Source organism: Rattus rattus, chromosome 9 (genome assembly GCF_011064425.1).
Source record: "Rattus rattus isolate New Zealand chromosome 9, Rrattus_CSIRO_v1, whole genome shotgun sequence".
NCBI classification, from domain to species: Eukaryota; Metazoa; Chordata; class Mammalia; order Rodentia; family Muridae; genus Rattus; species Rattus rattus.
In genome coordinates, this window is record NC_046162.1 from 90,161,641 (window position 1) to 90,176,732 (window position 15,092).

At 39.9% G+C, this 15,092-nt stretch overlaps 1 protein-coding gene across 4 annotated transcripts in view; it reads right to left on the minus strand.

The window, feature by feature from the left end:
* The window catches only part of Rhot1 (ras homolog family member T1), a 67,630-nt gene that overhangs the window by 11,239 nt on the left and 41,299 nt on the right, over window positions 1-15,092 (minus strand). Inside the window, exons 12-20 of one of the 4 annotated variants that reach the window (XM_032911695.1) lie at window positions 14,056-14,140; window positions 13,353-13,498; window positions 11,542-11,642; window positions 9,432-9,562; window positions 8,800-8,883; window positions 6,805-6,924; window positions 5,595-5,797; window positions 4,543-4,638; window positions 2,852-2,974 (exon numbers count right to left, since the gene is read on the minus strand). In XM_032911695.1, the coding sequence (XP_032767586.1) occupies window positions 2,852-2,974; window positions 4,543-4,638; window positions 5,595-5,797; window positions 6,805-6,924; window positions 8,800-8,883; window positions 9,432-9,562; window positions 11,542-11,642; window positions 13,353-13,498; window positions 14,056-14,140 (1,089 nt within the window). The remainder of the gene's footprint in view (window positions 1-2,851; window positions 2,975-4,542; window positions 4,639-5,594; window positions 5,798-6,804; window positions 6,925-8,799; window positions 8,884-9,431; window positions 9,563-11,541; window positions 11,643-13,352; window positions 13,499-14,055; window positions 14,141-15,092) is intronic. The other 3 variants (XM_032911696.1, XM_032911697.1, XM_032911698.1) reach the window with 3 other exon arrangements.

Consider the following 15,092-nt stretch of genomic DNA (forward strand, 5'->3'; position numbering starts at 1 on the left):
GAATCAAGCTATGGGGAAAATTGTTACCAATGCTACAGAGAATGACTCAGTCTGCTATGACAGCAGTTAAGGGCTTCCAAAAACAGATATTGAAATGGTGTTTTATAATTACAATAAGCCAAGGTGGGCTCACCAAGAATAAGATATCAAACAGAAGTCACTTTCTGTTCAGTTATAAAACAATCCACTGGTAAGTCAGGGGAATGTGACAAAAATTACAGACTGATTTAAAAAAAAAAAATCCTTTCCTAAAACTCCTCCTGATAGCTAAGTATCTACAGTGTGTACTAGATAATAACATATAAAGTATACTAGATAATAATATGTAATATATTAGGTAACATACAATATATACTAGGTAATAATACACAATGTATATCAGGTAATAATATATTTTTTCTTTCTTTTTTTTTTTTTGAGCTAGGTTCTCAGGATGAAGTTTAGTCATGCCTCAAACTTACTTGTGTAAGCCAGGATGGCCTTGAACTGGAGATCCTCCTGCCTCAGCTACTTGAGTGCCTCAGCTTAATGATACAACAGTTTTTAAAATTTATTACTTATTGTTTCATTTTATTTTTTGAGATAGGTGCTTAAATAGCACAAGCTAGCCTCAAACTCCTTATGTAAGCCAATTCCTTTTTTTTTCGGAGCTGGGGACCGAACCCAGGGCCTTGTGCTTGCTAGGCAAGTGCTCTACCACTGAGCCAAATCCCCAACCCCGTAAGCCAATTCCTGATCCTCCTACCTCAGTCTCTCAAGTGCTGGGATTACAGATGTGTCCCCCACACCTGGCTCAAGTGTTATTTTTTGCCAACTGAGTTTTACATTTATCATTGGCAGTTTCCCTCCTATGGCCTGTGCACTTCTTTTTTTCCAACATTATCAGTAACTTGAAAACGAAAACACATCTAATCTATGCAATTTGCAAATAACAAAATGATTGTTATATAACGTGACAAATTATAAAAATAATGTTTAAATGACTGAGCTAAAACAAATGGATTAAAAAGAGTAATACTTAGTAGAGAGATATAGGTACCTATATTTACATTTCAAAATGTCAACTAAAATATTAAGAACACAACCAGAGAGGAAGGGACATGCGCTAATAGTGCTACTGATGAAGAAAAGAACCAGTTTTGATTAACCGCAGTTAATAACACATGTCAACAGTGGGACGGGCAGCTAAGAACATTGTCATGTATTAGCTGAGGCCTGAACATGTGCCGGCTAGTTCTAGTCAGACAACACCTCCTGCACCACTGCTAGCAACTCTGTGGCACCTGCTAACTTACAGGGATTTCAGATGGCAACAATAAAAATGATGAGGTCCCTAAAAATCACCTGATTCTTCAGCCTGGAGGGGAAGAGTGGTTGTGTGCTGTTCCAAGCACAGAGCTAAGTAACAGAGGGAAAGCTACAGGAAAAACATTTTACCTAAAAATTAAGAGCAAAAGCAAAACTTCTCTCCAAAGAAAGCTGTAGCCACCTTTCAGGAAGCTGTGCAGAGAGCCGTTCGCAAGGCGCTAACAGACACAGTTCAGAATCTCCTAGAGCTCCTCGGTTTGTTTGGTTTGAACTAGCCTAACACTTTTGCCAGTCACCATGGGGAGTCTGTCTGGTTCCTCCTTTACAAGATGCTCTCAAAAGAGAGGCAGAGCTTTACTACCAGGCGAGCGGGTAACCCCTTCAAAACAGTACCTGAAGGGGCTACATTCCTATTCTAGAGCTGCTATTGCTCAAAGCATCCCTGAAACACTTGCAGAATGCCTTTAACACTTACAAACAGTCAGCATCTCATAGGCTCAGTTCCGACACTGGTGATGACCACATACCAGATTATTTAATCCAGTTAGAGTCTAGCCAGGATATAGATGTAGTGAGAGTATTCAAGGATGGACCACATAACTGAGCCATTTTAAACTAAATCTATTATTAGCCTGATCATCTGTTTAATCAAGTATAGCTCTTAACTATATTTAGATGATTTAAAAAAACATTCATCCTTAGACATACAAATTTGACATAAAATATAAACTAATATCACATAAGTTTTTAAATTTAAAAACATTTAAAAGGGTAGCATGAGAAGAATAATAAAGTTCATTGCTTTGAGAGAATAAATGCACCCCTTCCCCCATTTCAGTTTTGAGAGAATATATTACGTTCTAGGACTATGTCATAGCTTAGCACACTAAGAATGACTTCAGTAAGCAATCTGCTTGTTTGGAGTAAACAGGGTTAATAAACTTGAGGGAGGAGGGCTTAGAATCCAGCACTACAGCTTTTTTCTATATTCCTTAAAACTTTAAAGCTGATTGTTAGTTTTGTTTCTAGAACCCTTGTTCTTTCAAGTAAACATTCCGGGTCCTTTTTTCCCCCAAAAGATATACTGGAACTACAAATGGTTTCAAGAAAAGAATACAATTCATATTAGCACGGTCTGCATGTGGTGTGTCATAGGAATGTGAACTAAATACAGTACAGTGTTTTTGATTTTGAACTGACATGTCTGTTCCTTACTACGGAAGTCCTCCTAGTCTACAATTCACACCAAAGATTATAATATCCACGTACATATTATGTCCTCAGACGGAACAGATGGCTACTTTTCTAATGAGAAAGACTCAAATCTTGTTTTATAGCTCCCGAAATAAACCTATTAATTAGAAAACATTATTAATGATGATTCCCAAACTAAACACTGTCATCACATTGAGCCTTCCAGTGGGAGTTAGTGGGGGTCAGTTGGCTTTTGCTTTTGTAGTGAGTAGCTAGATAAAAATAGTTATCCACTTTTTCTTTTGTATTTTAACAGAATGCCTGGTACCCAGTAAATAAAGTTAAGAACCTGTTAAGAACTGCAGTGAAGACTTTGTTCTTTACAGATTGCAGCAAGTCTGAGTTGAGGAGGTTCTGACAGATGCAAAAGGTGCACCTGTTGCAGGTGCACATACAGCGTAACCGGGCATGGCTGTGAAAACACACAGAAGGACAGGGTTGAGTTCTCACTTAGCAATATGGCACAGCCGAGTGTGCCGACTTAAAAAAAAAGATTTAGGCATAAGCAACACTGACTGTAGAAAGGAGAAGGACAGTGTGGGGCATGCTAAAGTTGTGCAGAATTCCACATTTGCTGAAAGTACAGTGAGCAGGGACAGTTTCCTCCCTCCCTATAGGAAATCTAAGGAATATTAGCTAGCACTTTAAAAAAACTGTTGGAAGGGGGAATGGAATCGCCATTAGATGAGTTTTAGTGGAATACATATGCACAGCAATAGATGGCACCCTCAACTAAATTAATAAAAATAAAACTTGAGTAAGCCATAGCACCAACTGAAAGGACAGGCTTGCTAGCATTTGAGTAAGCACTCCCTGGTTTTCCTCCTCCCTCAGCATACACATGCCTGAAAACCAGGAAGGAGAAGGGTGACAAACATACAAAAGCCAACCCTAGGAAGATATGAACTGCATCGTCTTTAATTCACCAAGCACTCTGGCTCCCAGAGGAAATCAGAGTGCTTCATAAATCTGTACTAGAAGAAAGGCAGGGTTAATGTCAGCAGCTACAAACAGCAGCTGTAAGTATGACGGGTGACACTCTGGTAAGGATGTAACCTACAGTGAGCCAATTGAGTCGGTTAGGAATTGAAGAGCTTTCTGACTCCTTTCTGGTTGAGTGGAGTCTCACTGGTTAGCGCAGGCACCCGGGTAACCCACTTCACCTACGCCCTGACTAGAATGCAGGGGCCTTCAATGACTGCCAGTGGTCAGACAAACCAAGCCATCACACCACCCATGACAAGGTACTGACTGGCGCAGAACCCACTGAGAAGAGCACCATCGGATGAATTAATGCCATCACTTCCTGTGACATCTGGTCATTTTCGGAGGCTTCTCAGTCAAAGGACTTGGCTTAGCTTGTGAGAGCTGATGAGATCACAGCGCACAGTGGCGTGGCTGTGGCCATTAGCAGCATCCCAAAAGTGCCTAACTCCCAATATGAAGAAAAACAAGAATCAATTTTGAGAATTAATGCTCAAGATATTTCTTTTTAAAACCTGGTTTGTGGTGAGGAATTGTATCTCTGCTACCAAGACACTGCCAGCTGTCATACTAGAACCCATTTGCGATATTATAAACTCGATCTGACTCTTCTATATGAACATGGCTCCACCCACCAAAGAGGAGAGGTGCAAAGACTGCTGAGCAACAGGGAGACGCTTCATGAGAAGTGGTTTGTAACTGATTACGTAGGGAGTGTCCGTATATGTACATTTATCATATATACACACACACGCTCACACGCGGGTTAGCACGGTGCATTAGAGGCCCAGCTCTAGGCCCACCTGCAGCTACCTAAGCAGCTGGTGCGGCACGGACACAGCAGGGACAGCACGGTGAGTTACAGCTAGGCAGGGCATCTGACCAAGCAGTGCGTTTCTAGATATTTCTAAATATTAACAGCAAGGAAGGAGATTGGGCCACCCTATAAGAAAATGTAAACAAACCCCACAGAATCATAAAGAAAAAGTAACTTACAAAGCAGTTTTTAGAAAGACCCAGATTTTTCTCAAATTCTCTATTCTATCAGTGCTGCCCATGTCTCGGGAGAGGCTGCCTCTGTAATGATCCTCTCTGTAGATAACATACATGAGAGTTTTAAAGCAAAGGTAAAATAAGGGTTTTTAAATCTTATATTAATAGGAATGACTTGTCTTTCAATAAAGATAGAAAAGCAAAGGTTTGCTGTTTTTTTCTCAAATATTTAAAAGAACACCAGTATACTATGATTTCAAAAATCTGTACAAATTAACACTTTTGGAAAGCATTAGTTTTTGTTTATAATAATACCTAATGATTATTATTGTATTTGAGTATTGCATCAATTATACTCTATTCTAGTTTTCATGAGAAAAATGACTTAAAGACTGACAAGAGAAATAAAGACTACATTCTCAACTCCTAAGAAACGCACTGCCTGAAAGCTGTTCATGTTACAAAATAGAACTGATACAAACAGTACTTGAGCTGGATGGCATTGAGATCATGCGGTTTTAAGGCAGTTAGTAAACTATGAAGATAACCAGTCATAGGCTTGTATATATGCATGTATAGATATAATAAATGTACATGAAATATATGGCTATACAATGCAAATATTTACATAGTGGACATTGCACTTGTAACTTTTCACAGCACTTTAAAAAAGACAAATCCTGAATTCAGACATAAAATTTAAACTCGATGTAAATTCACAAAAGACTAGAATTCGGCACACACCAAAGGCACAGAGAATTTAAAAATGAACTTGTATTCATGTAGAAATGCCTGTGCTGGCTGGCGCTGTGCCTTATCATACTGTTGTTAGGACAGCTACAGCTTGCTCGAAACACACAAATATTCTGGAAACGCCACTTCTGTCATTTATGACACTCACACCGAATTTGCAGTTGCTCAAATTTAGCCCTTCTCATTACCAGGTTTCTTTCTGTTGCTGAACACTTTGATGTGACAAAGACCCGCCATGGCAAATGGCATGCAATGCTACTGTGAACCATGCAACAGGAAAACGAAGACAGAGCAGTACTTACGGGTACATGGCCATCGTTGTCAACTTAACAAAGATATCCTTACTGGGCGCATCAGCAGTGTTGCAAGTGAAGGCTTGAGGCGGAGGCATTTTGTGTTTCCTGCAGAAATCAGTAGGTGAGACACTGTGTTCTTGTTTGACTTCATGCAGGTCTGACTTTGCAGCTACAATTAAGCAGGGAATTCTGCTGTCCATAAAATGTTGCTATGGAATAAAAAATTGAAATCAAATATTGATGTCAAATTCAAAAATTTCTATATAACAATGTAAATGAAAACACTTCCTCAGATAGGAAAAGCAAGGACAACTCCAAAGGAGAAAATGAAGAGAGAAGCAGTTTGGTAGCGCCAGATCAGTCTCCTTTCCCTATGCATGACCAGGACTGCTTCTCTCCTGTCGGTAACAAAACCCCAATTCTGCATGGACACTGCACACAGCTACAATAATGCTGGAACAACATTTAACCTGAAGGCTGCCCATGTCTGTCTTCAGAATCTAAACTGCTGCTTGCAGTGGTTGCTTACTGTTCCCTAGACATTCATCTTTCCTAGGAAACTGTTCTTCAACTGTTACATGCCTGAATTTTCCAAGTTTTTGATATTAAAAACAATGCTACAATAAGTATTTTTGTACACAGAGCGTTTTCCTCCCATTGACTCTTGCTGATAATCTCAGAGTGAGTGAATGACACACCTTGCAAGCCCCTAGTCTACTCCCTTGCTCTGACTGTCATTATTTGGGTAACTAGCACTATATATGCTATTTACATTTCTAACAGCCAAGAAGACCTCCCATTAACGCAAAAGTTCTCAATCAGGAATACACATCAAAAATACATGTGGGTTGGGGATTTAGCTCAGTGGTAGAGCGCTTGCCTAGCAAGCGCAAGGCCCTGGGTTTGGTCCCCAGCTCCGAAAAAAAGAAAAAGAAAAAAAAATACATGTAATAAAAACATGTTACTGCTTATGACTGGGACTCAGTGTGGAATGAAATTAGGATTTTCAGAGATAGGGTACATGGCTGCATATATATACGTGTGTGTGTATGTGTGTGTGTGTGTACATATATATATATAGTTTTGTTTTAGATGCATATATATTTTAAGACAACTCTGCAGTCTATTTTCTTGTAATTTCTGACTAGGAAATACCACATTGGAGATTTTTAAACTGCATATAAAGTTATAATTAGTCATGGGCATAAGAACAAACCTTAAAAATCCTGGCGCAGTATTCGAATGACTTGGGATTGGTGACATCATATACCAGGCAAACAACATCACAAACGATCTCAGCTTCAGTAAGAAACTCCGACTCTGAGATATCGTGTAGCTTTTAAAAATAGAGATAATGGGAAACTAAGAATGGTAATATTGATATAAAAGTAACTTGACAAACTTCAAATAAAGCATTATGAAAGTGTGCACAGTCCAAAACACAAAAAATGATTTACAAAGAACATAAAATATTGATAGTCAGCAATGTCTGCTGAATACAAATATTTAACACTACACAAGACAAACAATAGTTAATAATGAACTCAGAAAACCCTTATTAGAAAGAGTAAAATATAATGTCATAAAATGTCTAACATTTGTTCAATGTGATTATCTGAGAAAAACAAAGTATGGATTTTTTTTTGTTTTGTTTCGTTTCCGTTTTTTTGAGACAGGGTTTCTCTGTGTAGCTCTGGCTGTCCTGGAACTCGTCCATATTCCAGGCTGGCCTCAAACTCACAGAGACCCACCTGCCTCTGCCTCTGCCTCTGCCTCCAGTGCTGGGATTAAAGCGTGAGCACCACTGCCCATTGCATGGATGTTTATTAATACTTAGTTGTTAGACGCGCTCCATAATTGGGATAGAAAGGTTGTCTTATGAGAAAGCAGCTTCCTAAAGAGACAGAGCTAATCTATTGTGAACCAAATCTAAAATGGAAATCACAGCAACCAAGAAAAGCACAGGGGGTCGGGATTTAGCTCAGTGGTAGAGCGCTTGCCTAGGAAGCACAAGGCCCTGGTTCGGTCCCCCAGCTCCATGCGGAAAAAAAAAAAAAAAAAAAAAGAACCAAGAAAAGCACAGAACTGTTCTACTATATTTCACCAACATTTTCCCTTCCTTTCATATACATTTATATTTCTACACTCCTCCCTGATGAACACATAAACTTGATTCAGATTACAGATAAACTACCAAGCACCAGCACTGGTTTCATACTAATTTTTGGCCAATAACATTAGAACTTAAAACTAATATTTTAGGGGTTGGGGATTTAGCTCAGTGGTAGAGCGCTTGCCTAGGAAGCGCAAGGCCCTGGGTTCGGTCCCCAGCTCCGAAAAAAAAAAAAAAAACTAATATTTTGAAGCAATTAGTTTTTTATTTATTAGCATGAAAGGTATGTATGTATTTCATGTATGTGAAGGTCAGAGAATAACTCAGTGAAGCTGGTTTTCTCCTTTCAACTTTATGTAGGTTCACAGATCAAATCAAACCTTTAGGTTTTGTGGCAAGTACTGATGCCATTTCACTAACAAGGACTTAAAACAAACACACTCAGGAGGCAGAGGCAGGATCTCTCTGAGCTTGAGGCCAAGCCAGGCAAGGTTAGAAAGTGAGTCCTCATATCAAAAAACCAAGAAAGAAGTAACAGAAAGGTGTGTGTGTGGGGGGACTGTGAATATTCGTGCATGTGCAGTAAACTACCTGATGTGGGTTGCTGGGACTCTGACTTGAATCCTCTGCGAGAACAGTACATGTGCACTGCTGAGGTATCTCTCTAGCCCTCCAGCAGTACATTTCGTTTTTACTATTTTACCAATTTGTTTATATATCTATTTATTCATGTATCAGTGCTCTGCTGCATGTATACCTGCACACCAGAAGAAAGCATCAGATCCCTTTATAGAAGGTTGTGAGCCACCACGTGGATGCTAAGAACTGAACTTAGGATTTAGGGAAGAATAACCACTGCTCTTAACCACTGAGCCATCTCTCAGCCCTGTCTGGGTTTCTTACTATAGGGTAGCTAATATACAATTAAGTGCATAAATAGACTAATCACACAGAATCAGGAATTGACATTCCAAAGAGTAAACCAAATGAAAAGTAACACATGTTCAGCATACAGCCATTACATGAAAGCTAGTTTGTTTCAGACTAATTTAAGAATGTACCCAATACTTTAAGTCTTTGCATCACAGAAGATCTTACCAACAAGTATTTCTCTTGTCCGTATACATAGACAGTGTTAATTGCATAATAGGATTTATGATCATCACGAATTTTCTTCTGCCTCTAAAAACAAAACCAAAAATCTCAATGTTTATAATAAAATATTAAAGTAACTTCTTTCCATTAGCACAAACCTTTGTTCATGTGTTGATGTATTATACACAAAAAGACTCTCTAGCAATATGGTCTCTCTCACATGAAAACTATCTGTAAATAGTATTAGTCTTCTTAGTCAAGGGAATAGTCAGAACTAAGTCTCAGCACTCATCTGATAAATGAACTTCATGCCACAGCCAGACTATACAATCTAAACTGTAACAATAGCTATACTCGGAACTTGGCGTTTGAGGCTAGCCTTGGATACACAGCCAGTTCCAGGCCAGCCTGAGCTACTTAGTGAGATTCTGTTTTAACAAAGTACCAACAATCCTGCTAAGTATCTATCTTTTTTCCACTGGTGTTATCTTTTAGAAAATCAGTGTTTAGATAGGGATTAAATGACTGCATACCATGACTTCTAATAATTACTTAAAAAGATAATGCCTATGAAAACTTTTGTAAACATTACTACAAATGTTTGTTAGAAGAAATCCCTTTCTGATAATCCTCACCATTAGGTTTCTTCCAAGGAGAGACTGAAGAACTCCGGTTTTTCCACAGCCTTTCACTCCAATCACATTACATCTGAATACATTTCTCTGAGTCTGTTTTTTCTGCAGGTCAATCTTTTTATCTCTTGTTACTAAAGAGAAAAACAAACAACAGGAACACATACCACTAAGGTTCGTTCACTATGCATCCATTCCACCATCTATAAAATTGGGTATTGCTTCATCTCACTTTTAGGAAGTGTCTGATTTACAAGCTGGGCCGTGGTGGTGCTGACCACTAATCCCAGCACATGGGAAGCAGACACAGGTGGATCTCCGGGCTAGTTCCAGTGCAGTCGAGCTACACAGAGAAACTCTGTCTCAAAAACAAAGACAACACCAAAAACCAACCAACAAAGAAAACAAAACAAAGCTGTCCAATCAGCACAACAAGGCACACATCTGTCTTGCTTTTGGGAAGTGGGGCCTCTCGTGAGGGTTTGAGGCAGGATTTCCTGTCACCTAGACTGGCCTCCACTCTCCACTAGCTGGCGATGACCTTGCTCTCGCTTTCATCGTTAAAGCTCTAGTGAGCAGAAAGAAGCAAAAGCTCTATCCCAGATGACCAATTGCCAAGTCATAAGCAAAACGAATGCAGACACAGAATGAGATGAGCTTATCTTTGTTCTTTGTAACCTTTGAAGGGATTTCTTTCTCTGGCACTCTGGAAAACTTTGTTCACATTTCTGAATCCTTTTTAAACATTATATTCGCGTGTATTAACTATTATAGTAACAGGTCTCCTTTTCCCACGTGTATACAGTGCACTGTAATGGCAGTCACCCTCTCCACATTACCCTCTTGTTTCCTTCCCACTCCCACTGATACCCTTCTCCTTTCTAACGAGTCTTTCATACTTGTTTATTTATTTTTATTTCATGTGCATTGATGCTTTGCCTAAATGTATGCCTGTGTGAGGGTGTCGGATCCCCTGAACCTGAAGTTATATACAGCTGTGAGCTGTCATGTGGGTGCTGGGAATTGAACCCAGGTCCTCAGAAGAGTAGATAGTTCTCTTAATCTCTGAGCCATCTCTCCAGCCCCACTTTTGTGCCTTCTTATTGGTCCATTAGAGTTGCACACAAGAGCATGAGGGGTTACTGACAGCAATAGGTGCCTCACCGCTCACCGGTGGCTGTCCCACTGAAGAAAACGTCTTTTCCCCCAGCAACCATTAACTAACTATCCATCCTCGATTGAGGTGAGGCCCTGTGAGCCCTGAGGTAGATGTACCAACCATGTACAGGTCCTGTATAAGTAATCATAGCTATCATGCTGGGTTTGGTTTTTTTTTTTTTTCTTTTTAATTAAAAAAAAGTAACTGTGGGCTGGAGAGATGGCTCAGAGGTTAAGAGCACTGTCTGCTTTTCCAGATTTCCTGAGTTCGATTTTCAGCAACCACGTGGTAGTTCATAACCACCTATAATGAGATCTGGTGCCCTCTTCTGGCCTGCAGACCAGAACACTATATGTAATAAATAAATCTTTACTCCTTCTTTTTTTTTTTTTTTTCTTTTTTTTTTTTTCGGAGCTGGGGACCGAACCCAGGGCCTTACGGATGCTAGGCAAGCGCTCTACCACTGAGCCAAATCCCCAACCCCTATAAATAAATCTTTAAAAAGAGTATTTGTGTATGAGTGTTTTGCCTGCATGTATATGCCTGCATGTATATGCCATGGAAGTCAGAAGGGTCTGCTGATCTCCAGGAACAATTACAGATGGCTGTGGGCCACTATGTAGATGCTGAGAACCTAACACGGGCACTCTGAAAGAACAGCCAGAGCTCTTACCTGCTGAGCCATCTGCCATGCCCCATTTCTGTTTTGAGAGAGGGGTCTTACCTAACATGACTGGCCTCCAACTGATTTTTGCTGAGAATGACTTTGAACTGTTGCTGGCCTTACAGGCATGCCATGCAGCACCATTCCCAGTTCCCAGAGCACTAGGGACAAGACCCAATGCCACATGCACACTACAAACACACTCTACCAATTGAGCTACACTCCCTTCCCCCAAAACTGGAGGTAAAAAGTGTTCTTAGGCATGAGCTGAATGGCATCCATTTGCTTACCTGTGATGGCTGAAGCTTGAGACTCTTGTTCCGTCAGTATGGAATAGCCTAGATAGCCCAGATACTCCAGACAACGCTGTACATCTAAGTAGGTTGTGAGCCTAAAACCAGGAAGTTACAAGGCTTATGTCCCAAATGAATTTTCACAGAAAAAAATTCTAATAACTAAAAAACCAAAACAAAACAAGCAAGCAAAACCTACCTACTGGATCAGCTAGTACTTGGCAGGCTGCTTTACTTTCTATGTGTTCAACCATGATTCTGTATGTGTCTGCATGCGCATAAGTGTAAAAGTAGTGTGCACATGTGTGTCAGAAGACAGTCTTTGGTATCCTTCCTCAGGAGCTGTGTACCTTATATTTGAGACCTCTCACTAGCCTGGAATGCTCCAAGAAAGCCAAGCTGAGGGCCAGTGAGGCTCAGGGATCCACATGCCTGTCTCTACCCTCCCTGAGGGGATGAGATGTGCACACCTTACCCAGACTTCATTACATGAGCTCGTAAAATAAAAACTCAGGTCCTTCTAAGCACTCTACTAACTGAGCTCGATCTCCCCAGTCTTTCCAACCACACCCTTTCCTATACTGCCATGACTACAGCAGGGCTGGTAGGTAAATAAAGGATAATTCCTCTGGTCATCCGCCACAGAAACCAAGCCTGTGCAAATAAACTTCTGTACAGGTGAATGCTGGCACAATCTACAATAGGGAGGGAGGGAGGGAGGGATGGATGGATGGATAGACGGACAGACAGACAGACGGACGGACACACACACACACACACACACACACACACACACACACACACTTTCCAGGCTATCATAATGTCCAGCACACAAGGCAAAAAGTAAGCAGATAAGAGATGATTTGACAGAAAAGAAAAAGCACCCCCTGAAAATACCCGAAATTGCTTAGGGGTGGAAGAGTTTGGGATGGAGCTCAACTGATTCAATCTTTAGTTTGATCCCTAGCAGCACAAGAAAACAAAACAGAAAAAACCAAGAATGGCATGAAACGCAGGTCTTCATGAGGGTTAGGAGTTCAAGGCCACTGTCAGCTACACAGTTCCAGGCTGGCTTAGGGTATGTGAGACCTGGATGTAGAAAATGGAAATAGGGCTGGAGAGAAGGCTTAGCTGCCAAAGGCTAGGCTCACAACCAAAAAAAAAAGGACAAGAAAAGGGAGACAGGGGAGGGAGGAAGGGGGTGGGTAGAAAGGGAGGGCTGGCAGAGAAGAAGAAGAGAACAAGAGAAAATGTTGAAAAAGTCTCAGGGATCTTTCCTTAGGGTGGAGCCTAGTTTTCCTTAACACATGTACATCTCTCTGGAAAAATCAAATTTTTTTCAGCATCATGTAAAAACAGAATTTCTTCAGTGGTTTTGCCACAATGCCGAACATGTTCTAAGTAGGTTTTAGACCCATCTTTATTACGTTTTATAGAAAATTAACTAAAAATCATTTAAAACAATGAATGCAAACTCTAGTGCCCAGTAGAGCATGCTTCTTCCCGTTGGTGAAGGCCTGTGAAATAGTAACCACAGCTACACTTTTCTCAACCAAACAAAAAGTGACACAATTTAGTTTCATTTTGATGTAATGTTACTATTTCCTACAACATCACTGAGAAGAAAACAGTCCTTCTTGACGAACTTGGGAAATTTTCCAGTTATCTGAGACATGCTGCTTAGAGGAAGTTACAATGGAAAGAAGTCCCACGTTTGACAGGCATACACAATGCCACATGCGACAGACACACCATCACCTAAGAGTACGTGACTCCAGAACAGAGAGGCAGGCGGGCGCTATACTCACGTCCACTGGGAAAGGAATCCCTGGTAAGTTATCCAGCCGCTCTCATTAGTACAAACTGTGTTATTTACATCTGGTCCCCAAGGTATGTAAGGGAAAACTTGAAATAAATCTTTGAGTTCATCAGGCGACAAAGCACAGTCTCTGTCCTGAAGACACACAAAGAGGTAACACAACTCAGAAACCAAGGGAAGTCCCCAAACAAGTCACCTCTCATCCAGTAAAATCATGCTTCGAGAAGCACATTCCAAAATAAGGACTCCTGCTGGCTGTGGTGACTGCCTTTAATCAGAGGCAGAGGCCAGCCTACAGAGCTAATTCCAGAACATCCAGGATTACACAGAGAACCCCTGTCTCAAAATAAATGAATTAATAAATTATATAAAATGAGAAATTTTTCTCTGTTTTGTCTGATTGTTTTTTGAAGCAGTGCTGAGATTAAAAGTGTATGTCACAACCACTGGTCCTAAAATAACTTTTATAAGAACTTTTATGTTTCATTAAGACATCTCCTCACATTATAAAGCAGTCTATAGGAAAACTAGACCTTTTCATCTGATTAAAAGCTTAAAGTCTGGGAGGCATATCATAAACACTGGGTAACTCAAAGGATAAAAGAAAATCATTCATAGAAAGATCTTTACTTCGTAATATTTTACAAAGTAACATAAAAACTATGTACTTTGGAAAACTTCAGAAGGCTTACCAGATCATGTTTGTCAAAGGTGCTTTGAAGAAACAAATATGCATGATGATTTAATTCAGTAGTGCAATCAGGAGGTATTTTTAGCCTGTTGATGAAAAAAATTTAAGAATAAATCATTAATCAAATATTAAAATTTTACTCAAGAAATGAATTAAAAAACTGAAGCAAATATTCCTGTGGAATGACAGCATCAATAGAAATACTTTCTCTGGAGTCACAGAGACATTCTCAGGGAAATGTCTCTGGGATAGTTATGGCATTCCTCAGAAGAATTATTAGGAATGTTCACTCCAAAGACACATAGACATATTTTTTTCTAAATGTTATTAGGGCAGGTTGAAACAAAAACTATGCAAATAATTCTGATTATGGGATGGAATATGGCTCAGCTGGTAGATGCTGGTCTATGTACCCAGCCCTCAGCTTGATTCTAAGAACACAAACTGGATTCTAAGCTCACGAATGTCTGTAACTCCATTCCTGGGGACCTGACATCCTGACACAGACATACATGCAAGCAAAACACCAATACCCATAAATAGTATGATAAGAAAGCCAGGCTGTGGCCGAGGAACTCCACATTAGACTTTGCACTTCCATTATTGAATTCCTAGCCTATTACATAGAACACACAGAAAGAACAACAACGAGGTCAGTATTAGGGGATGAGGAAGGCCTGAGTTCGGGGAATGGACAGAAAGCGAATTGTTTTTCAGAGTTTAGCTCTGTTGTGGATTTTTCATTTTTTGGTGGTAGATAAGGGCATAAAAATATACAAAATGGTGTAAGTCACAACTAGGGGCTTATATTAATGGTAGCATTGGGTTGAAAATACTGAGATATTCTTTGACAAATGTCAAATGCAGTGAGCTAGGTGCTAGAGACAAAACAAAACTTATGCTTCCTACCTTAGAATTTTTTTTAAGTATTTTTATTTATTTACTGCTTTAGAGTTTTTTTTTTGTTTGTTTGTTCATTTGTTTTTGCAACAGGATATTATTAAGACATGACTGGCCTGGAGCTATACAAACCATACT